The sequence below is a fragment of the Schistocerca americana genome, chromosome 9 (assembly GCF_021461395.2).
Source record: "Schistocerca americana isolate TAMUIC-IGC-003095 chromosome 9, iqSchAmer2.1, whole genome shotgun sequence".
NCBI lineage: Eukaryota > Metazoa > Arthropoda > Insecta > Orthoptera > Acrididae > Schistocerca > Schistocerca americana.
In genome coordinates, this window is record NC_060127.1 from 198,485,819 (window position 1) to 198,511,682 (window position 25,864).

The 25,864-nt window shown below is 46.7% G+C and overlaps 1 protein-coding gene across 1 annotated transcript in view; it reads right to left on the bottom strand.

Annotated features, from left to right (window-relative positions):
- The window catches only part of LOC124550814, a 102,884-nt gene that overhangs the window by 63,350 nt on the left and 13,670 nt on the right, over positions 1–25,864 (bottom strand). The window contains exon 2 of the mRNA XM_047125540.1: positions 1,074–1,124. Coding sequence (XP_046981496.1) covers positions 1,074–1,123 — 50 coding nt within the window. The 5' untranslated portion in view covers position 1,124. The remainder of the gene's footprint in view (positions 1–1,073; positions 1,125–25,864) is intronic.

Genomic DNA, 25,864 nt, shown 5'->3' on the forward strand with positions numbered 1-25,864 from the left:
GGCAGCACGTTGTGGCTGACAGACAGATATCTCCAGTTTTTTCTATCTCCTTTGCCGTTAAGCACGCTGTTTCTCTAGTTCGCTGTCAGCAACGATCGGCCATACTTGGCAAGTATTTCCGCTGCCTTTAAAGCCGCATTTACACTCGCCTCGTTACTTTGAACTTTAAGCTTAAAAACATTCTGTTAGCTTTTTAAAGGAGACTGTAGTGCGTTAATTCCCACAAGACACTCAAATTTCACTTTATGATCGCTGTCGTCCTGTCGTTCGAGGTCATATCCGTATGAACAGCAATAGTGTTTTGATTTATTAAGCACTGGGTTTTCATTCACAATTAATAAATAAGTATAAATATATACATGCATTTTTAAGCACTCTATTTTTTCCAGTGACTTTAAAAAAAATTTTAAGCCATGTATGATAGTTACTAAGCTTACAATCCGGAGTAAAGGCTGCAGTAACGGAAGTATTATTGTGTTGCGAACATGCTGTTTAGCCTTGTGAACTCAACGCGTCAAACAAAAAAACTCTGAAACTTAGTGAGATTCAAAGCAGTTATTAGTTTGGTCGCGCGCCGTGCATACACCGTAAGCCGTTTAGTTGGATCGGTCGGCAGAGTCACTCGCATTTCAGATTTATTGCGAAACTAAAGTAATTCCGAACGATGAGACCTCATTATAAAACAGTCGTTGGCGAGACCACTGCTCTAGGGGATCTGAGAACAATTAACGCTGAATAGCATGCTACAATTTAGTTGCCACAGGTCATATAAAACGATTCTTTTCCAGGTTCCGATTCCATAATTGGTTTGAACGCATTAGAAAGTTTAGGTGTAAACGCAAGTACTCTGAGAAACGATAAAAGGATATGTTTAGAATATGTTTTTCTTGCTGTATGTTTTGCATAGACGTAGACGCAGCTGATGTAGTAGGCCAGTCTGAAGGGTAACCTACTTAGAGAATGTCAAACGGTCAACTGACATGCAACTAGGTAGTTGTGTCTCATTCAGTTCCTACTAGCACGTGCACAACAACGGAGCTTTGTAAACGTTTCATAAACAAAGCAAAACTCACCAATCATCAGCAGACGTCACTGCAGTTAGAATATCCTGAAGAGCGGACATGCTGGAAAAGAAAACAAAAAATAGGATATGTAAACATATGAATGCCCAGTTACATTACTGAATTACAATTTTTTATGATTTCAACTCTGGATACCACTTCCGGTTTCATCACAAGCTCATGCTCGCAAATATCCACACACATACACACACACACACACACACACACACACACACACACACACACAAACACACACACATGCACACGGACATTAATGAGCCAAACGTTAACAGCGTACAATATAGCAGCTATTCGGCAAGTCTCTGGTTGGTTTCTGGAGAAGCTTGGCAACAGATGTATACACGCAGGTCACTCGACTCCCGTAAGTTAGCGGCTGGTGGTTTAAGATCCCGGAACTGACAACCGGTAGCGTCCCAGATGTGTCCTGTGGGGTTCGAATCAGCCAAATTTCGTGACCAAGTCATTAAAGGAAGTTAACGCTCGTCGAAGCACTTCGCTCGTCCGACCACAGTAACAAGATCCTGGCCTCGAGTTATCCTACTGGAAGAAGCCTTCGCACTGGGAAAAACATAAAGCATGAAGGGACGCATGTGGTCTGTAATAAAGTTCAGCAAGCTCAAAAGTGCTTTCCAGTCTATCGTAGGCCCCATGACGTCCAAGCGAAGGCCCCTTTAGCATAATACTTTCTCCACAGGCCCACATGCAGTGGACGTTCCTAGCAGCTCTTCGTCTGGTTGATGCCTTACCCAGACACGACCACTGGGAAACATGATTCATCCAACCAGTCGAAGAGGTCCTGTTGATCAACTGCCTAATATTGATAATGCTGTGTCCAGTGCAATCGTAAATGATTGTGTCACTGGGCTGACAACCGAGCAGGTAGGGCTCACATGCTGCTGGTCACAATGATCAAATATGTGTGCCAAGCGGTGGACTCTGATCGGAGCAGCTGGGAATGACCTGCTGCTGGTCACAATCTTGCACCGTGTGTGCCGAGCGGTGGGCTCTGATCAGAGTAGGTGGGGATCACCTGCAGCTGATCACAATGGTCAACTGTGTGTGCCAAACTGTGGACTCTGATCGGACTAGTTTGGCCGAGCGTTGGGCTCTGATCAGAGTAGGTGGGGATCACCTGCAGCTGATCACAATGGTCAACTGTGTGTGCCAAACTGTGGACTCTGATCGGAGTAGTTGGGCCGAGCGTTGGGCTCTGATAGTAGCAGGTAGGAATCACCAGCTGCTGGACACAATGTTCAACAAGGTGTGCCGAGTGGTGGACTCTAATTTGTGCAGGTGGGGATCACCTGCAGCTTGTCACAATCTTAAACCCTGTGTGGCCAGAGGTGCACTCTGGTCAGAGTAGCTGGAGATCACCTGCTGCTGACCACAATGGTCAATCGTGTATGCCGAGCAGTGGGTGATCGGAACAGGTGGGAATCACCTAAAGCTGGACACAATGGTCAACCATGTGTGCCGAGCAGTATTCTCTGATCAGAACAGGTGGGCATCATCTGCTGCTGGTCACAATGTTCAACCGCGTATGCCGAGCAGTGGACTCTAATCAGAGCAAGTGTCAATCTCCTGCTGCTGGTCACAATCTTCAACCGTGTGTGCCGAGCGCTGGGCTCTGATCTGAGTAGGTTGGGATGACCTGCTGCTGATCACAATGATCAACCATGTGTGCTGATCAGTGGGTTCTGATCAGAGTGGGTGGGGATGACCTGCTGCTAGTCACAATGGTCGACCATAAGTGCCGAGCGGTGGATTCTGATCGGAGAAGGTGGGAATCACCTGCTTCTGGTCACAATGCTCAACCGTGTATGCCGAGCGGTGTATGTTGAACAGAGCAGGTGGGAATCACCTGCTGCTCGTCACAATCCTCAACCGTGTGTCCCGAGGGGTGGGCTCTGATCAGAGTAGGTGGGGATCACCTGATGCTGGTCACAATGGTCAACCGTGTGTGCCGAGCTATGGACTCTGATCGTAGTAGGTGGAGATCATCTGCTGCTGGTCACAATGTTCTACCGGGTAAGCCGAGCGGAGTACACTGATCGGAGAAGGTGGGAATCACCTGGTGCTGGTCACAATCTTTAACCAGGTGTGCCGAGTGGTGGGCTCTGATCAGAGCAGGTGGGAATCACCTGCTACTGGTCACAATGTTCAACCGTGTGTACCAAACTTTTACACTCTCATCGGAACAGGTGGGGATCACCTGCCACTTGTCACAATAGACAACCATGTGTGCCGAGCGATGGCCTCTGATTGGAGCCGATGGGATTCACCTGCTGCCGGTCACAATCCTCAACCGTGTGTCCTGAGCAGTGGGCTCTGATCAGAGTAGGTGGGGATCACCTGCTGCTGGTCACAATGGTCAATCATGTGTGCCGAGTGGTGTGCTCTGATCGGAGTAGGTGGGGTCACCTGCTGCTGTACACTATGTTCAAACTGTCTCTGTCGAGTGGTGGACACTGGTCGGAGCAGTTGGGAATCACCTTCCGCTGGTCACAATGTTCAACCATGTGTTCCGTGCAGTGCACTCTGAGCAGAGCAGGTGGGAATCACCTGCTGCTGGTCACAACCTCCAACCATGTCTGCCGAAGCATTGGGCTCTGATAGTAGCAGGTGGGAATCACCAGCTGCTGGTTACAATGTTCAACCAGGTGCGCAGATTGGAGCAGGTGTTAATCACCTGCTTCTGGTCACAATGTTCAACCGTGTGTGGCGAGGGATGAACTCTGATCAGACCAGGTGGGAATCACCTGCTGCTAGTCACAATCCTCAACCGTGTGTCCCGAGGGGTGGGCTCTGATCAGAGTAGGTGGGGATCACCTGATGCTGGTCACAATGGTAAATCGTGTGTGCCGAGCGGTGGCTCTGATTTGGAGTAGGTGGGGATCACTTGCTCCTGTACACTATGTTCGACTGTATGTGTCGAGCGGTGGACTCTGATCAGAGCAGGTGCGAATCACCTTCTGCTGGTCACAATGTTCAACCATTTGTTCCGTGTGGTGGACTCTGAACGGAGCAGGTGGAAATCTCCTGCTGCTGGTCACAAAGGTCAAGGGTGTGTGCCAAGCAGCATTCTCTGATCGGAACAGGTGGGGTCACATGCTGCTGGTCACAATGGTCAACCATGTGTGCTGAGCTGTGGACTCTGTTTGGAGTAGTTGGGGATCACCAGCTGCTGGTCACAATATTCAACTGTGTGTGCCGAGTGGTGGGATCTGATTAGGGTAGGTGGGGATCACCAGTGGCTGGTCAGAATGGTCAATTGTATGTGCCGAGAGGTGGGCTCTGATCAGACCATTTGGGGGTCACCTAGTGCTGGACACAATGGTCAACCATGTGTGCCGAGCGGTCTTCTCTCATCGGAGCAGCTGGGAATCACCTGCTGCTGGTTACAATGTAGAACATTGTGTGCCGAGGTGTGGTATCAGATCGGAGTAGGTGGGGATCACCTGCTGCTGGTCAAATAGGTCAACCTTGCATGCCGAGCAGTGGGCTCTGATTAGAACAGATAGCGATCACCTGCGGTGTGTCATAATGGTCAGCTGTGTGTGCTGAGCTGCGGACTCTGATAAGAGCAGGTGCGAATCAACAGCTGCTGGTCACAATGTCCAACCATGCGTCCCGAGCTGTGCTCTGTTCAGAGTAATTGGGGATCACCTGCTGCAGTTCACAATGTTCAACTGTGTAAGCCCAAGGATGGGCTCAAGTCGGAACATGTGAGAATCACCAGCTGCTAGTCACAATCTTGAACCATGTGTGCCGAGTGGTGGGCTCTGTTCAGAGTAGGTGTGGATCACCTACTGCTGTACACTATGTTCAACTGTCTGTGTCGTGCAGTGGACCCTGAACGAAGCAGGTGGGAATCACCTGCTGCTCGTCATAACCTCCAACCATGTCTGCCGAGCGTTGGGCACTGATTGTAGCGGGTGGGAATCACCAGCTGATGGTCACAATGTTCAACCAAGTGTGCACTGATCAGAAAAGGTGGGAATCACCTGATGCTGGTCACAATGTTCAACTGTGTATAGCGAGCGATGGACTCTGATCAGAGCAGGAGAAAATCACCTGGTGCTGGTCACAATGTTCAACCGTGTGTGCCGAGTGGTGGACTCTGATCGGAACAGGTGGGAATCACCTGCTGCTGGTCACAATCTTCAACCATGGGTGCCAACGGGTGGGCTCTGATCGGAGTAGGTGGTTACCACATGCTGCTAGTCACAACGGTCAACAATGCGTGCCAATTTGTGGACTCAGATTGGAGCAAGTGGGAATCACCTGCTGCTGGTCACAATTTTCAACCGTGTGTGCCGAGCGCTGGGCTCTGATCTGAGTAGGTTTGGAGCAGCTGCTGCTGGTCACAAAGGTCAAGGGTGTGTGCCGAAGGGTGGACTCAGATCGGAGCAGGTGGGAATCACCAGGTGCTAGTCACAATCTTGAACCGTGTGTGCCAAGGGATGGGATCTGATCGGAGTAGGTTGTGATCGCCTGCCGCAGGTCGCTATGGTCAACCGTGTGTGCTGAGCGGTGGGCTCTGGTCGGAACATGTGGCAATCACCTGCTGCAGGTCACAATATTCAACCGTGTGTGCCGAGTCGTGGGATCTGATAAGGGTAGGTCGGGATCAATTGCAGCTGGTCAGGATGGTCAATTGTAAGTGCCGAGAGGTGGGCTCTGGCCGTAACATTTGGGGGTCACCTAGTGCTGGACACAATGGTCAACCATGTGTGCTGAGCGGTCTTCTCTGATCGGAGCAGATGGGAATCACCTGCTGCTGGTTACAATGTTGAACAGTGTGTGCTGAGGTGTGGTATCAGATCGGAGTAGGTGGGGATCACCTGCTGCTGGTCAAATAGGTCAACTGTGCATGCCGAGCGGTGGGCTCTGATTAGACCAGGTAGCAATCACCTGCGATATGTCATAATGGTCAGCTGCATGTGCTGAGCTGTGGACTCTGAGAAGAGCAGGTGGGAATCACCAGCTGCTGGTCACAATGATCAACCGTCTGTGCCGAGCGGTGGACTCTGATCAGAGGAAGTGGAAATCATCTGCTGCTGGTTACAATAATCAACTGTGTGTGCCGATAAATGGACTCTGACTGAAGCAGGAGGGAATCATCTGCTCTGGTCACAATCTACAACTGTGTGTGCTGAGCGGTGGGCTCTTTTCAGAGATGGTGGGAATCACCTGCTGCTGGTCACAATATTCAACCATGTGTAGTGAGTGGTGGGCTCTGATCGGAATAGGTGATTATCACCTGTTGCTGGTCACAATGGCCAAACGTGTGTGCTGCAGGTGAGATGTGATTGGAACAGGTGATGATCACTTGCTGCTGGTCACAATGTTCAACCAGTTGTGCCGAGCGGTGGGCTGTGATCAGGGTAGGTGGGGATCATCTGCTGCTGGTCAGAATGGTCAATCCTATGTGCAGAGAGGTGGGCTCTGATCGGAGCATTTGGGGATCCCCTAGTGCTGGACACAATGGTCAACTATGTGTGCCGAGCGGTCTTCTGTGATCGGAACAGGTGGGGATCACCTGCTGCTGGTGGTCACAATATTTAACCGTGTGTGCTGAGCGGTGGGCTCTGATCGGAGCAGGTGGCAATCACCTGCTGCTGCTCACAATATTCAACTGTGTGTGCCGAGTGGTGAGCTATGATTGGAGCAGGTGGGAATCACTTCCTGCTGGCCACAATGTTCAACCGTGTGTGCAGAGCGGTGGACTCTGGTTGGAGCAGGTAGAATCACCTGCTGCTGGTCAGAATGATCAACCGCGTGTGCTGAGCGGTGGGTTCTGATCAGAGCGGGTGGGGATGACCTGCTGCTAGTCGCAATGGTCGACCATATGTGCCGAGCGGTGTATTCTGATCCGAGCAGGTGGGAATCACCTGCTGCCGGTCCAACGTTTAACCATGCGTGCCGATCGGTGGGCTCTGATTGGAGTAGGTGGTGATCACCTGCTGCTGCTCACAATGGTCAATCGTGTGCTCCGAGCGGTGAGCTCTGATCGGAGTAGGTATGGATCACTTGCTCCTGTACACTACATGCAACTGTGTGTGTCGAGCAGTGCACTCTGATCGGAGCAGGTGGGAATCACCTTCTGCTGGTCACAATGTCCAACCATGTGTGCCGGGCTGTAGACTCTGTTCGGAGTAGTTGGGGATCATCTGCTGCAGGTCACAATGTTCAATGGTGTAAGCCGAAGGATGGGCTCAGATCGGAGCAGGTGAGAATCACCAGCTGCTAGTCACAATCTTGAACCGTGTGTGCCGAGGGGTGGGCTCTGTTCGGAGTAGGTGTGGATCATCTGCTGCTGTAGACTATGTTCAACTGTCTGTGTCGTGCGATGGACCCTGAACGAAGCAGGTGGGAATCACCTGCTGCTCGTCACAACTGCCAACCCCAGTGTAGGTGGGGGATCATGTGCTGCTGGTCACAATGTTCAACCGTGTGTGCGGAGCGTTGGGCTCTGATCAGAGCAGGTGGGAATGACCTGCTGCTGGTCACAATCATCAGCAGTGTGTGCCGAGCGGTGGGCTCTGATCAGAGCTGGTGGGAATCACCTGCTGCTGGTCACAATCTTCAAACGTGTGTGCCGAGTGGTGGGCTCTGATTGGAGCATATGCGAATCACCTGCTGGTGGTCACAGTCTTCAACCGTGTGTGCCGAGCAGTGGACTCTGATCGGAGCAGGTTTGAATCACCTGCTGCTGGTCACAATGGTCAACCGTGTGTGCCGATTGGTTCGCTCTGTTACTCCTGGACCTGTGCCAGCATCGTACTCTGTCATCAGAGCCGACACACATCACTGGATGTCCTGCTTTTCAGAGTTGGTGAGGCCTCGAGCTCCAAGTTCTCTGGTGATACATGGGCGTCCGACACCTTTTGGCCTACTCCTAGTCTCTATACACACTAGACAAGCCTCTGTACGGTGGATGGCGGAGGGTACACTTCGTCACTACGAGGGTTGTTTGAGAAGTTCTCGGAACGGAATAGAAAAAAAGTACTTACATCACTGAATCATTTATCATTTATTAGTGTATCCTTGTAGATTAATGAACTTGGTCCAACGACGTTCTTGTGCCTTGATCCCATTTTGAAAATAAGTCTCCTCCAGGCCCACAAAATAGTTGTCAGCTCTGGCTATGAGTTCTTCATTTGAATGGAATTTTCGTTCACGAAGAAAACCTTTCAGTTCTGGAATAGATGGAAGTCTGACGGAGCCATATCAGGTTAATAAGGTGGGTGTGGCGTCAATTGATACCTTAGTTCATCTAATTTTGCCATGGCGACGGCACATGTGTGCGGCCGCGCATTGTCTTGATGAAAGATGAATTTCTTCCTTGCTAAATTTAGCCTTTTTTCACGTATCTTTTGTTGCAATTTGTCCAGGAGATTAACATAGTATTCTTCAGTAATTGTTTGCCCAGCGGGAAGATAATGTAAGAACAAAATCCTCTTTGCATCCCACAGTGATCCCACGACCTTTCCCGCCGAATGAATTGTCTTTGCTTTCTTTGATGGCGGAGAATCAGCATGTTTCCACTGCTTTGACTGTTGTTTTGTCTCAGGGGTACGTTAGTGCAGCCAAGTTTCATCTGTGGCCACAAAGCAGCGCAAAAAATCTTCTTAGTTTCTCCTAAAACGGCTCAAACATTGTTCCGATATGTCCATTCTCTTGCGTTTTTGATCCAGCGTCAAGAGTCATGACTCGTAGAAGTCATTTCGTTTATAGTTGCATTCGCAAGTAGAGGGATTGTCTATGTGTCTCCGTATGAGCCCCAATTTCTCTTAACGTAAGTTGTCTTTAAGCGAAGTGTATGCTGGCGGCAGCGGAATCGCCCTGCAGTCACCTTCAAATGCCGATCCCCTAAATTTTCTCAGTTATGTTCTTCTAGAAGAGCGCCGCCTGCCCTGTACCAGACTCAGTTACGTCACTGCACTTCCCCACCAGCCTGAGTCTCCATTCGCCTCTGTCCCTCCGCGCTTGTTGTTACGCGCCGCGTGGCCGTGACCACATCAGGCGGGATTCACTCTCGCGACGGGCTGTGTTCCCAGTGTTTTGGCTCATCAGCGTTGGTACACAGCTGCCAGGCGTATTCCCTCTGGTGTTTCATCGGTGATTTTCAATTTTGTTTTCGCAATATCTATACTACCCCGAACTCCGTCCGAACCAGCCTCGGATTTCGTGAACTTCCCGACCGATAGCCGCGTCATCCTTGGCCCAAAGGCGTCATCGGATGCGGGTATGGAGGGCGTGGCGTGGCCACATCGCTCTCTAGCCGTTCTCTGTTTTCGTGACCGGAGCCGCTACTTGTTTATCAGACAGCTTCTCAACACACCACGCAGGAGCTGAGTGGACCCCACAGCCCACTGCAGACCCGGATCCTCACTCATCCACGTGACAGCCACGTCCGACGGTGCTTGACTTCAAGCACCACGGAAGGCTTTTGGCACTATATATGTTAGGGTAGCTCTTATTTCTCCACTTTGATACTTTTCGTTGTGCTATCGCTTTCTTTGGTTCTGTCAAATAAAAAGATTAGTTGTGTGTAATTTGCGGTACACAGGAAAAGGGAAATCTGTTCCCACCAGCCCGTACATTTGAAGAAAATAAATAAATGAACACGTAAGCATCTCATGTACTTCTTATCTCAAAAAATATTACACTGCAATAGTTCATTAACCAATTACTTTCAACTAAATTATTAAATTTGTTGTACTAATTTAACTTATACAATTGGTAAGTGCAATGTTTGTGAGGCAAATAAGATGAGAACATCAAATTTTCTTTTGTAAAGCTGAATTCTTTGCTCAAGTTTCTTCTCCATGCTCTGTAAACAACCTCAAGCGCATACTACTTTTGTTTCTCGTTTCTTGTAATAATTTACTGCAGTCCAGCATGAGCTTGACGCCTCTTTTAGCCGTATCATTTGCAACTTTCAGTTTACTCATTATTTCTAAAGCGTCCATGGAATCCATGCCACTACGAAGAACCTGTCTTGACGAACTCGGCGTACTCAAGTTCAGCCTGGTAGAAAATAGTCTTATTTTATTCAAAACAAACTTTACGATTCTCTTATTGATAATTCCTAAGATTTTGTGAATTTCTTCTTGGTCCCTTTTAATATACTCGTCAGACGGTTCTAGCCCTTGATCCAGTGCAGTGAACATTTTGAATTTTTAATAACAAAAATTAGGATCAAAGAATCCAAAGGTGACAGATTGAAGAGGGGGGAGGGTACCTAAATGATTTTTCAGTTTGTGTAAATACGTGTCACAATCGGAACACGTCAACTCCGTCCGCAGACCCATCGGTAGCGGCTGACCGCCGTGTCACTCTCTGCCAGTGCTGAAATCCATGGACGGTGCCTGCACATACACCCTAACAAGAAAAATGTAGATATTACAAATTCCATCCTTTCTTGTGGTGTAATTGAAATTCATCACGGAACGTGAATACTTTCAATCGATAAACGGGTTTCGTTATCCACCTCGAATGACGCACAGCCCCTGAAACAGGGAAATATATTTGAAAGTCATTACTGCGTGACCTTCGCCCTTTTTACATGTGGCGATGAAAATTTTGAGACCGTGTTATCAGTTACTGTTCCTGGAGCTACCCGAAATTAAGTTACTCTAATTCAGCGCTACTGAAACTTGACGTTACCAGTTCAGGAAGTTGGTCCGAGAAAAAGTGACGAGTGTGGTAGCATTAAAACGATCTAAATGTGAATAAAATTAAGAGCACTGATTGTGAATAGCTAGAGTTCTCACAAACGTTTCTGTATAATCTCTGGTAAGTTCATCTGCGATCTCGAGAAGGAAATCTCATTTCTTATTTCGATATTTGTTACTTCTCTGTAGATAAGCCAAGCATTGATGGCCGATAAATCTAGAGTATTATAGAAACCATCAACAGGCCACCTTCTTGCATCAGCTTTCACTGAGTACTTGCGGACCATCTGGTCAACAACATCTAGCGGCCCTAATTAATTGGACTGTAACCTGTCACTGCGTGAGGCTTTGACTTAATGTCAGTGCCAATTGTACATCAGGGGCCGCGGTGGTCTCGCGGTTCTAGGCGCGCAGTCCGGAACCGCGCGACTGCTACGGTCGCAGGTTCGAATCCTGCCTCGAGCATGGATGTGTGTGATGTCCTTAGGTTAGTTATGTTTAAGTAGTTCTAAGTTCTGGGGGACTGATGACCGCAGCTGTTAAGTCCCATAGTGCTCAGAGCCAATTGTACATCAGGCGTCAAGGAGCGGAATTAACATCTTCTTTCCTGGCTTTCTTTCATACATTGCGCAGATGATATCGTCGTCTCTGAATCTTACATTCTTGTATAGGTGTTCGTGAACGCTCTTCATGCACTCACTCACTTTCCTCATAACTTTGTTTATGGTACCACGCATGGTTGCTCGATTTGAAAGTGGGGTGAAGAGGTTCTCACACCTAACATTTCTTCCAACCTGAAAGCTTTTTCCACAAATTCACTAAAACGTTCACCGTTACTAAGAGGTTCATCTTTAGTGACTTGACTTACTTTCTTTCACTCCGATGTGGAGCATAGGGCACACATTAGAGCGTTCCGTCTGACCCTGTTCTTGCCACCTTCTTGACGTTATTCCAGGGGTGGCCAACGGCTGCCACCTCAGCTCCAACACTCCTGTGCCAGGTCCACCTCGGTCTGCCTCTCCTCCTTGCTCCTTGTGGATTCCATTCTTTGGAATATGCTGCGGGCCTCTTCTCAGGGTGTGTCCAATCCATCTCCATTTCCTTTCCTTTACGGTTATCTCGGCTTTCCATTGTTGGGTGCGTTGCCATAGTTCTTGATTTGAGATAACTTTGGCCAGCGTACTCCCAGTATAGTCCGCAAACATTTGTTGGTTCAAATGGCTCTGAGCACTATGGGACTTAACATCTGAGGTCATTAGTCCCCCAGAGCTTAGAACTACTTAAACCTAACTAACCTAAGGACATCAAAAACATCCATGCCCGAAGCAGGATTCGAACCTGTGACCGTAGCGGTCGTGCGGTTCCAGACTGAAGCGCCTAGAACCGCTTGGCCACTCCGGCCGGCAAAACATTTATTGATCGAGTTTTGTACTCTTGTTTTCATTTGTGCTCTCACCTTCCACGTCTCACAACCGTAAAAGAGAACAGATTTTACATTTGAGTCAAAGATTTTAAGCTTTACGCTACTTTCAACAATATTTCACGAGATGTCCAAACTGGTCGCAGCTGGGCAAAGCCCCCTTTTGCCTTTTTGATCCGACTTCCGACGTCTTCTGTGGCCCCTCCGTTTTTGGAAACAATACTTCCCAGATAAAAAAAGCTCTCCACCTGGTCAATCTCCTCTTCCTTCACGGCTAGAGCATTCTTGTTCTTACTGTTCATCGTAAGTTCTTTAGTCTTAGCTGTGTTTATTTTTAATGCAACTCTCTGAGCTTCTGTTTCCAATTTCTTAAGCTTCTCGCTCAAATCCTTGAAAGTGTGGGACAGAAGGCAGATGTCGTCCGCAAAGTGTAGGTCCTCCAGGCGACCTTATAGGCTCCTCTCCGTACCTCTCCTTTTCTCTCGGGTTGCGTTCTTCATGACACCATCTGATGTCAGCAAAAACAGCAGTGGTGAAAGCAAACAGCGCTGCCTTACTTCAGAATTTAAAATGAATGGATGTGAGAGATTTCCATCATGTTTCGCCTGGTACATCATCTTCACGATACTGATGACATTTGGAGGTCCTCCGTACATCTGCATTGTATTCCAGATGGCTTCACGCTACACCCTTATCAAAGGCTTTTTCAAAGTTAACAAAAGCCAGGTACAAAGGAGACTAGAATTCCACGGATTGCTCAATAAATATCATCTTTACTAATATATGTCGAATCATTTGGCGTTTATTTGGAATTTTTATCGATACCAATCCACTATTTCTGCGTAATACTTGTCAGGTTTTCGAGCCATGAACTGAATGAACCGATATGTACACTTGGACTAGAGTGCTCATCGACACAAATATATGGACAAAGAACATACATGCTTTCACAGTTTGCTGTGTACCCCTCCCACATATCTGACGTGGGAGCAAACTTGACAGTCCGACGATGTCGACCTCAAATCAAACCTGAGGAACCTCATGGTTTTCATGAAACGATGACGTGGCAACGCAGATTTGTAAGAATGCATTCTCCGTTTCTCTGACCAAGGAATCTCCACTTCTACTCTTTTGGTTTCAGTATCACCCCTAACAGAGAGAACAGTAAACAAAAGAGCATGAAGGTAGTCCAGCAATAGCGTTCAGCTTACAATACTCTATGGGCCGCTGTTTCAGTGAACTTTTCAATGTGTTTGATAACACACCTTTTCATGTGTGGATTACGGTCAGAATACTACCGAAGAACAATCTGTTGTCCACTTCATCCAGGAGTCCTAATAGTCACTCCCTCTCCCTCCCTCCCTCCCTTTCTCTCTCTCTCTCTCTCTCTCTCTCTCTCTCTCTCTCTGTCTTTTTCTCTCCCCTTCTACACCACAAAGGAGTTTTCCAAACATTCCCAACTTGGGAGAGATTTGGCGACCATGCTGGCCAAGGTAGGGTTTGGGAAGCACAAAGAGAAATAGTAGAAACTCTCACTGTGTGTGAGCGGGCATTATCTTGCTGAAATGTAATCGCAGGACGGCTTGCCATGAAGGGCAGAACGTCGTGAATATCGTCGACGTACCGCCGTGCCGTTGGAGTGCCGCGGATCACAGCCAAGGGGATGCTGCTATGAAATGGAACGGCACTGCACCCCATCACCACTGGGTGGGCTATTTGTTGGGCGTCTGCAGGCAATGTCTTTGCCAATCATCAGGAGTTGGAATGGAATGGACTGGACAAGAAGTGTCTTCAGTCTCGCTTTGAAACTGAGCCCCGATAAGGGGCGAAGAGTTCTCTGGAGGCGCAACGGACAGCCGTGGGGTTCCACCCCGACTGCCGCCGACGGCGAGCAGAGGCGGTCTGGGGTGCCGCAGCACGACCCCATTGGTTATCCGCTGCGCCCTTACGGCATAAAGGTACGTCTATGCCCTGTTTTGTTGCCCTGTATGCCAAAACTTCCTGGACTTACATTTCGCGGATGATGCTGTAGTATACAGAGAAGTTGCAGCATTAGAAAATTGCAGCGAAATGCAGGAAGATCTGCAGCGGATAGGCACTTGGTGCAGGGAGTGGCAACTGACCCTTAACATAGACAAATGTAATGTATTGCGAATACATAGAAAGAAGGATACTTTATTGTATGATTATATGATAGCGGAACAAACACTGGTAGCAGTTACTACTGTAAAATATCTGGGAGTGTGCGTCCGGAACGATTTGAAGTGGAATGATCATATAAAATTAATTGTTGGTGAGGCGGGCACCAGGTTGAGATTCATTGGGAGAGTCCTTAGAAAATGTAGTCCAGCAACAAAGGAGGTGACTTACAAAATACTCGTTCGACCTATACTTATTGCTCATCAGTGTGGGATCCGCACCAGGTCGGGTTGACGGAAGGAGATAGAGAAGATCCAAAGAAGAGCGGCGCGTTTAGTCACAGGGTTATTTGGTAAGCGTGATAGTGCTACGGAGATGTTCAGCAAACTCAAGTGGCAGACTCTGCAAGAGAGGCGCTCTGCAACGCGGTGTAGATGGCTGTCCAGGTTTCGAGAGGGTGCGTTTCTGGATGAGGTATCGAATATATTGCTTCCCCTACTTATACCTCCCGAGAAGATCACGAATGTAAAATTAGAGAGATTCGAGCGCGCACGGTGGCTTTCCGGCAGTCGTTCTTCCCGCGAACCAATACGCGACTGGAACAGCTGGAACTGGAAAGGGAGGTAATGACAGTGGCACGTAAAGTGCCCTCTGCCACACACCGTTGGGTGGCTTGCGGAGTATAAATGTAGATGTAAATGTTCAGCAAGATAATGCCCATCAGCTGCTTGTCTTCGTCCCCGCCAAGCCCTACCTCGTCCACCAAGGTCGCCTGATCTCTCCCCAATCGTGAATGTTTTGAACGTCATGGGCAGGGTCCTGCAGTCAACTCGGGAGAGCTGTCCAGTTGGACGGAAATTGAGACGAGATCCGTTAGGAACGACGCTATCAATCTATGCCAAGTAAAATATGTGTTTGGATCAGAAGTGCTCCAGTGCGTTAGTGACTAGCTCGATTTGGCAAGTTGTTTCCCTTCAAAAAATCATGTAATTTTTCTGAAATTGTAGTGTATTAGTAAGCATTGCTTCCCACTGTTTTGCATCAGGAGCTTCTGCCCTTGTACTGACAGCCGAGCGAAGGCGAAAGAATCTATTACCTGAATTCCGCGGGACTTACCGCTTTTAGCATGTTTACAGCTGTCAAAGATGCCGCACGTACAGTTTCGTGCCTGCGTTGCAGCAGCAGACACAAGTAAGAAATACTAACAATGTGCAGCGATTAGTTTCTTCAGTGAGCCTAAAACGTCACTCAGCATTTTAGTTTTTTTTCCCCTCGAAAGCTATGCATCTGAAAGCGTTGACTTTTAATTCAAAATGGACTAGGAAAAATTAAGTTACGAAACAATAAGAGGGATGGAGGGATGTTCAAATTTTGCTATGGGACAAAAATGTCCTGACGGTGGTTCTAGTGTTAAAGCAGTAGTATGCGTTATGTCAAAACTGTTGACAATATTTTGAACATGAAACACAGTTTCTTAAGTCCTGGGTCGTAACTCGCGCTATTTCCCAATGAAACATAATATCCAGCACCACCAGTGTGTCAGTTTGAAGTACAATTAGTTTACAGACCACCCAATTGTAGAAGGAAGCTTTAACACATGAAACTTTGCTTGCAGTTATTTCATGGGAGTAATAACCGAGAAAACAAACTGACGACGAAATCATTGTCACTCATACGACTGTTACCTTCTCTCGAAAGGGAAAGCCCAAATGTGTATGGAGTAAGCCTAAATACTATGAGAGGACAGAACTCATGGAGCACCTCCTAATAATTTGTCGGAGCTCCTTTTTCCCGGCGTAGTGCAGAAATACTGAGCCGTGCTCCCTCTATAGCTGTCCATAATCGCGAAAGTGTTGCCGGTGCAGTAGTTTGTGTACGAACTGACCTCTCCATTATGTCCCATAAATGTTCGACAGGTTCGGTGTTGCTGCTCTCGGTCGTTACGTGAAGGCAGTCGTCCTCTGCCTTCTCAGTGGTGGGAGGTGACGCCTGAACTCTGCTACTCTCGGCACACTTTGGCCAGGTTGCGGATTGGGCATTGCCGATTTAGCCACCGCTACCTGTTGTCCGGCGACCCCGCCCCACAGTGCGCCTGTGGTAATCCATTGACGGTGCGCCACGTTTTATTGTCATGTCCCCGTTTTATTCACTCTCGTGTTGTCCTGTGTCTGCCGTATACATTAAAGGAAATTTTAAATGATGACACTCGTGCAGCTGCTCGTGTTCTTCGTTTTTATTACACTGATTGACTTGTCCAAAAAGATCTAACTCTTTTGTTTCTCTGTGTCTTTGTAAATACTTTCTGATGTTGCCCCCTTGCGTTTATCTACGCCATTAGTGCACTAACGTTTGTGACTGGGCGCTAACGACCTTAGTAGTTGAGCGCCCTAAACACAAAAAAGACCACTCTGGACACTGTGGATCTCGGAATACTGAATTCCCTAATGATTTCCGAAATGGAGTCTCCCATACTTCCAGCTCCAATTACCGTACCGTGTACAAGGTCTGTTAACTCCGGTCGAGTGGCCAGTATCACGTCGGAAACCTTTTAAAATGAACCACTGGAGTACAAATGGTAGTTCCGTCAATGCGTTTCCCTTTTATACCTTTTGAACGCTATACTACCTCCATCTGTACATGTGCGCATCGCTACCCCACGACTTTTGTCACCTCGCTGTAAATGCTGGTTTCATACAACCCCCTGTGTCAACTGCAAAATTTCGATTGTGTATCGTTGCAAACAAAATGTTTCTTGATCTGGAATTTTATATGTCAAATCGATAGAGTGGTCCGAAATTAATCTAGTGCAATACTCCGTTTGTTTTGTCTCAGCGGGCGCAGCGGAACACCACGAATAACTACATATCCGACAAGGACAGAGTGGGCCTGCTAAACGTGGCTGTTTACTTACGATTTTCTTGTCACTCATAGATATTTCCGAAACAATAACATACCTTTTTAAGAAAATCAAATACATAGCAAACTGAAGAAGACTTGGTAACCTCCAGAAATACTTCGGGTATATTTAAAATAAGGTGAAGTTTTGTTCACTACATCGTAATAAACCGTTTTATGAACACACAAAATAAGAAACTGCTATCGGCTACAGTACCTGCATTATTTAACGTACCAGATGAGGCACTGTAACTGTATCTATCTGTCTATATCGATACTGTGCAAAGAACTGTGAAGTGCATGGCAGAGATACGTCCCACTGTAACAGTTATTAGCGTTTGATCACGTTCCATTCACGTATGGAGCGCAGGAAGAATGATTGTTTGAATGTCTCCGTACGTGCAGTAATTATTCTGATCCTATCTTCACGATCCCTATGTGAGCGGTAGTAGGGGATCGTAGTATATTCCTAGAGTTATCATTTAAAGCCAGTTCTTGAAACTTTGTTCAAGTCAAATGTTCAAATGTGTGTGAAATCTTATGGGACTTAACTGCTAAGGTCATCAGTCCCTAAGCTTACACACTGCTTAACCTAAATTATCCTAAGGACAAAGACACACACCCATGCCCGAGGCAGGACTCGAACCTCCGCCGGGACCAGCCGCACAGTACATGACTGCAGCGCCTAAGACCGCTCTGCTAATCCCGCGCGGCTGAAACTTTGTTAATAGACTTCCTCGGGATAGTTTACGTCTATCTTCAAGAGTCTCCCGGTTCATTTCCTTCGGTATCTAAGTCACACTCTCCCACGGATCAAACAAATTCGAGCTGCCCTTCTCTGTATTTGTTCAATATGCCCTGTTAGACCTATCTGATAAGCGTCTCACAAAACTGTGCAACATTATAGAACCGACTTCATGAGTGATTTGCAAGCAATCTCCTTTGCAGGCTGACCCGCACTTTCTCAGTATTCTACCAGTCAACCGAACTCTACAATCTGCTTTATCCACGACTGAGCGTATGTGATCATTCCATTTCATAGCCCAACAAAGTGTCAGACCCAGATAATTGTATGAGTTGGCCCGTTCCAAAAGTGACTCGCTGATATTGTTGTCATAGGATACTACGTTTCTTCGCTTTGTGAAGTGCACAGTTTTACATTTCTGAACATTTAAAGCAAACTGGCAATCTTTGCTCCACTTAAAAATCTTCTGAAGACCTGACAGGATATTTACGCAGATTTCTCAGATAGTACTTCGTTACCATTAACTGCATCGTCTGCAAAAAGCCTGGTGTTACTACTACTACCGTCCGCATTCCACAACACGAACAGCAACGGTTCAAGCACTCTTCCCTGGGGCACAGTTCCCTGGGGCACACCTGAAGGTACTTCTACATCTGATGATGACTCACCGTCCAAGATAACATGCTGTGTCCTCCCTACTAAAATTTCGACACCCCGTGTGGCTGAACATTTGACAATAAGTGTAGGTACAGGGTGATAATTATTAATCTATATGAAAAAAGTAAATTAGTTACAAACTACGGTGTGCACACACTTTATTCAACATGTGAACGTCACTATAGGTATTCGTATCCTGAACGGCTGTTTTCAGCGCAGCAGTGGTTTTGGGGTTACTGCTGAACACATTGTCTTTAACATAGCCCCACAATGAGCAGTCGCATGTACTGAGACGCGGAGAATATGGCGGCCAATCGAGGACCGTGCCAGAATGCGGTCCCCAGAGTGCTCCTCCAGGACATGAAACACTCTTCTGCTTCGGCAGAATCCAGCTCCGTCCTGAATGAACCACGTCTTGTCGAAATCAGGGTCACTTTCAATAATGGGGACTACCTTCACGTACCGTTCTTTAGTCACCGGGGAATATCGCACCGAATATTCAGTGACTATTGCACAGCGCACAGTCACCCTTTGAGGGTGAAGAGACTTCTCGATCACGAAATGTGGATTCTCAGTCCCCTAAATGCGCCGGTTTTGCTTATTGACGAACCGATTTAAATGAAAGTGGGCTTCGTTGCTAAGCCAAACCATGCATGCGCATACTAATTCTCATCATACCCGTTGTCAACCGTGCAGTTTCAGTGTCCTAACGCAAACTGTTCAAAAGTTATGACGATTTTATTTCATGTAGTTCAATAATCGTCACTCTGAATGTTACTGAGTCAAATGCTTTCCGTAAATCAAGAAATACTGCCTCTACCTGATTACCTCGATCCAAAGCTTTCAGTATATAATGTGAGAAGAGTTGGTGTTGTGTTTCACACGACAGATGTTTTCAGAATCCATGTTGGTTGCCACGGAACAGAGTATTGTATGTTATTGCGGCAACTGTTCTCTCTATTTTATGAGAAGAATGAGGTACTTGAAAGTACTTTATTTCACACAGTTTGATTCTTTGTAGACTCTATTTTTATCAAATCATTAAAAACGACAAAAGCTGATAGTGATTTTGCTTATAACGTATGTTGGGTAACTGAGCCATGAAACGAGTACTCGTTTGTGAATGCAGTCTCACCTCGAACGTCAAGACGAACGTCAATGTCAAAGTTTCAATTGAAAAAAAGTGAGAATTCTTTGATTTCATATTTTTTGCAACTACAGCACTAAATGCCGTACACGAGCCTGCTAAACCGTGTGACGCAAACCTCTCTCTGTGGGTTATTTATTACAAGAAAAGGAAGAAAAACCAGTAGACGGCCTCCAAAGTAATGTTCACTGCGACACGCCACGAGTCGCGCGCCACCTCCCGTGACCTTAACAGATGACTGCTACCAGCCTCGGCGATCCGGCAGTTGTGCCACCATTTTGTTTCATGAAAGGCACGCTGAGTGCAATAAAGACTGACTATAGGGTTTACAAAGGCAACTTTAGTAAACCGAATACTCCCTCTAGACCTACAAAACGTAATCGTGAAAAGGATAAAACAGATATCGGAAAAATGCGTCAAGTGGTTAATCCGACTGTGCAGAAGACAAAATGATTGCAGAAGTATGAGTCAACGGGAAATCTAACATGCAGTTTCAACTAATTATTCACGAAACCGGTATAATCGAAAATGCGTATTATGTCGAATTGCACCTACAGTTGCTTGGGATGGAGCGAACAGCTGAGTGGAACCATCTTCTGTACACGAATGCGTTGTGCAAGCCTATACGTGTGTGTATGTTTTGTTACGATTATGACGGTTGGCTTGACTTTCGGTTAGAGGTTGAGTGGAACAGTGTATTCGTGCTCATATATGAGGTTAAGCAACACTTAGAAACAAAACATCATAAATCTTGATCAGAAATGAAAAAAAGATCTAGAGAAATTTATGATCTCTACTTCTGCTTACACATCTAAAGTTCATTTTGCCAGTGATCAACAAAATGTTATCGCAGTTGAACTAGACTTAACATATCACATTGTAAAATACAATTTGTCCTACAACAGTAGGCCTATCAACCATACTGTAACAATGAAGAAAATTATTTTATGTTTATCCATGTACAGCTTCTCGTATTGGTCTGGCTAAAACCAAAATGAAACAATATGCAATAGATTATTTAAATGCAGACAATTTAATTCACTACTTGGAAACTGATGCTTTTAACAAAAAAGCAAAAGACTTTTTCATTAGAGTTAATATTTTGCAGATAAAAATAGCATTCAAAGTAAGTTGAGAGATGTTTATGAAAATAGTGATATTTGCTACTTATACCCCTACATACATGCTCCGCAAGCCACCGTACGGTGCGTGGCGGAGGGTACACTGTACCACTACTAGTCATTTCCTTTCCTGTCTCACTCGCAGATAGAGCGAGGCTAAATCGACTAAATGTATGCCTCCCTATGAGCCCTAAATTCTATTACCTTCATACGTTTAGGGCAGTAATATCGTTCTGCAGTCTGCTGCAAATTCTGGTTCTCTAAACTTTCTCAATAGTGCACCGCGAAAAGAACTTTCTCTTCCCTGCTAGGATTCCCGTCTGAGTTCACGAAGCATTCCCATAATAATGACGTGTTGATCGAAGCTTCCAGCAACAAATCTAGCAGCACGGCGCTGCATTACTTCGACGTCTGCCTTTAACTCACCCTGGTACGGATTCTAAACACTCGAGCAGTCCTCAAGAATAGGTCGCACTGCTGTTCTATGAGTGGTCGAACTACACTCTCCTGAAATTGTCCCAATAAGCCGAAGTGGAGCACTTGCCTTCCCTCCTGCAGTCCTTACGTGTTCGTTCCATCGCACGTCACTTCGCAACTCTACGACCAGACATTTGATCGACGTCCCTGTGTCGAGCAGCACTCAGCTGGAAGACGGAAGGACTGTTTCTGCTTCCCATCTGCACTAACCTGCATCTTTCCACATTTGCATCAGCTGCCGTACAGTACACCGACTAGAAATTTTGTCTAAGCTACCTTGTATCCAAATACAATCACTCAACGGCGACATATTCCCGTAAACCACATCATCATCATCAGCAGCAAAGAACCGAAGATGGCTGCTCACCTTGTCAGCTAGACCATTCATGTACACTGGGGTCCAACATTAAAGCAGCAAACGGACATTTTGCAAGGTTACGTTTATTTTTCCGCAGAACAGAATAAACACGCGATAGTAAAGTAGAAAAAATTAAAGAATACAGAACGTAAACAACTGCATCGTGCATAATGATAGACAAAAATGTTCGTTTTTTTTTTCAACCTAATGGATTTGCACACACATTCCGACAACAGGTTAATGTGCTGAGTACGGGATGTGACCACCTCTGGCAGCAAGTACAGGCCTGCCAACAGCGGGGTATGCTGTCAATGATGTCAGCAGTCTCGTGTTGAGGCAGCAACACCCACTGCTGTTCACAGTCTTGGAGAGTGGCTGGCGGATGCTCACCCGATCGAAGTCACCTCCGTAGTGCATCCCACACGTCTTTTACCGGGTTTAAATTGGGAGAACGAGCAGCCCACGCCATGCGTGCAGTATCTTCCGTTTCCAAGAAAATGTCAGCCCCTACATGAAGTCGAGCATTATCGCCCATCAGTACGACGCGTGGGCCCGCAGCACCTCGCAGCAGCCGCAAATGATGTCCCGAGATCTCGTCACGACGCCTGACAGGTTCTACCTTCTATTCCAGCCTCGTATTGTTCGTGGAAAGAAAGATTGTAGGTATGCCTCTGTATGGGCTCTAATCTCTAGGATTTTATCCTCATGGTCTCTTCGCGAGATATACGTAAGAGGGAGCAATATACTGCTTGACTCCTCGGTAAAGGTATGTTCTCGAAACTTCAACAAAACACCGTACCGACCTACTGACCGTCTCTCCTGCAGAGTCTTCCACTGGAGTTTATCTATCATCTCCGTAACGCTTTCGCGATTACTAAATGATCCTGTAACGAAGCGCGCTGCTCTCCGTTGGATCTTCTCTATTTCCTCTATCAACCCCACCTGGTACGGACCCACACTGGTGAGCAATATTCAAGCAGTGGGCGAACAAGTGTACTGTAGCCTACTTCCTTTGTTTTCGATTTGCATTTCATTAGGATTCTTCCATTGAATCTCAGTCTGGCATATGCTTTACCGAGGATCAACTTTATATGATCATTCCATTTTAAATCACTCCTAAACACTACTCCCAGATAATTTATGGAATTAACTGCTTCCAGTTGCTGACCTGCTACATTGTAGCTATATGATAAGGGAGCTTTCTTTCTATGTATTCGCAGCACATTACACTTGTCTACATTGAGATTCAATTGCCATTCCCTGCACCATGCGTCAATTCGCTGCAGATCCTCCTGCATTTCAGTACAATTTTCCATTGTTACAGCCTCTCGATATACCACAGCATCATCCGCAAAAAGCCTCAGTGAACTTCCGATGTCATCCACAAGGTCATTTAGGTATATTGTGAACAGCAACGGTCCTACGACACTCCCATGCGGCACACCTGAAATCACTCTTACTTCGGAAGACTTCTCTTCATTGAGAATGACATGCTGCGTTCTGTTATCTAGGAACTCTTCAATCCAATCACACAATTGGTCTGATAGTCCATATGCTCTTACTTTGTTCATTAAACGACTGTGGGGAACTATATCGAACACCTTGCGGAAGTCAAGAAACACGGCATCTACCTGGGAACCCGTGTCTATGGCCCTCTGAGTCTCTTGGGCGAATAGCGCGAGCTGGGTTTCACACGACCGTCTTTTTCGAAACCCATGCTGATTCCTACAGAGTAAATTTCTAGTCTCCAGAAAAGTCATTATACTCGAACACAATACGTGTTCCAAAATTCTACAACTGATCGACGTTAGAGATATAGGTCTATACTTCTGCACATCTGTTTGACGTCCCTTTTTGAAAACGGGGATGACCTGTGCCCTTTTCCAATCCTTTGGAACGCTACGCTCTTCTAGAGACCTACGGTACACCGCTGCAAGAAGGGGGACAAGTTCCTTCGCGTACTCTGTGTAAAATCGAACTGGTACCCCATCAGGTCCAGCGGCCTTTCCTCTTTTGAACGATTTTAATTGTTTATCTGTCCCTCTGTCATCTATTTCGATATCTACCATTTTGTCATCTGTGCGACAATCTAGAGAAGGAACTACAGTGCAGTCTTCCTCTGTGAAACAGCTTTGGAAAAAGACATTTAGTATTTCGGCCTTTAGTCTGTCATCCTCTGTTTCGGTACCATTTTGGTCACAGAGTGTCTGGACATTTTGTTTTGATCCACCTACCGCTTTGACAAATGACCAAAATTTCTTAGGATTTTCTGCCAAGTCAGTACATAGAACTTTACTTTCGAATTTATTGAACGCCTCTCGCATAGCCCTCCTCACACTACATTTCGCTTCGCGCAATTTTTGTTTGTCTGCAAGGCTATGGCTATGTTTATGTTTCCTGTGCAGTTCCCTTTGCTTCCGTCCGCAGCTCGTGGTCGTGAGGTAGCGTTCTCGCTTCCCGCGCCCGGGTTCCCGGGTTCGATTCCCGGCGGGGTCAGGGATTTTCTCTGCCTCGTGATGACTGGGTGTTGTGTGATGTCCTTAGGTTAGTTAGGTTTAAGTAGTTCTAAGTTCTAGGGGACTGATGACCATAGATGTTAAGTCCCATAGTGCTCAGAGCCTTTGCTTCCGCAGCAGTTTTCTAACTCGGTTGTACCATGGTGGCTCTTTTCCATCTCTTACGATCTTGCTTGGCACATACTCATCTAACGCATATTGTACGATGGTTTTGAAGTTTGTCCTCTGATCCTCAACACTATCTGTACTTGAGACAAAACTTTTGTGTTCAGCCGTCAAGTACCCTGAAAACTGCTTTCTGTCACTTTTGCTAAACAGAAAAGTGTTCCTACCCTTTTTAATATTCCTATTTACGGCTGAAATCATCGATGCCGTAACCACTTTATGATCGCTGATTCCCAGTTCTGCGTTAACTATTTCAAATAGTTCGGGTCTGTTTGTCAGCAGAAGGTCTAATATGTTATCGCCACGAGTCGGTTCTCTGTTTAACTGCTCAAGGTAGTTTTCAGATAATGCATTTAAAAAAAATTCACTGGATTCTTTGGCCCTGCCACCCGTTATAAACGTCTGAGTCTCCCAGTCTATATCCGGCAAATTAAAATCTCCACCCAGAACTATAACATGGTGGGGAAATCTACTCGAAATATTTTCCAAATTATCCTTCAGGTGCTCAGTCACAACAGCTGCTGAGCCAGGGGGCCTGTAGAGACATCCAATTACCATGTCTGAGCCTGCTTTAACCGTGACCTTCACCCAAATTATTTTACGTTTCGGATCTCCGTCAATTTCCTTCGATACTATTGCACTTTTTATCGCTATAAGCACGCCTCCCCCTTCACTGCCCAGCCTGTCTCTGCGGTATACATTCCAATCTGAGTTTAGAATTTCATTACTGTTTAGATCTGGTTTCAGCCAACTTTCTGTCCCTAGTACTAGGTGGGCATTGTGACCGTTTGTTAATGAAAACAGTTCTGGGACCTTTCTATAGACGCCCCTGCAGTTTACTATTAGCACATTAATATTGTTATTCCCTGTTGCGTTTTGCCTACTCCTACCTTGCCGCGTCTCAGTAGGCGTCTTGTCGGGCCTAGGGAGGAAATTCTCTAACCTAAAAAACCCGCCTGTACACTCCTCACGTACTCCGCTACCCTTGTAGCCGCTTCCGGCGTGTAGTGCACGCCTGACCTATTCAGGGCGACCCTACATTTCTCCATCCGATAGCGGAAGTCGAGAAATTTGCACCCCAGATCTCCGCAGAATCGCCTGAGCCTCTGGTTTATGCCTTCCACTCGGCTCCAAACCAGAGGACCGCGATCAGTTCTGGGAACGATACTACAAATAGTTAGCTCTGATTCCACCCCGCGAGCGAGGCTTTCCGCCTTCACCAGCTCCGCCAACCACCTGTATGAACTGAAGATGACCTCTGAACCAGACGGCAGGAGTCATTGGTGCCGACATGAGCAACAATTTGCAGTCGGGTGCACCCAGTGCTCTCTATCGCCACCGGCAGGGCCTCCTCCACTTCGCGCGACTGCTACGGTCGCAGGTTCGAATCCTGCCTCGGGCATGGATGTGTGTGATGTCCTTAGGTTAGTTAGGTTTAAGTAGTTCTAAGTTCTAGGGG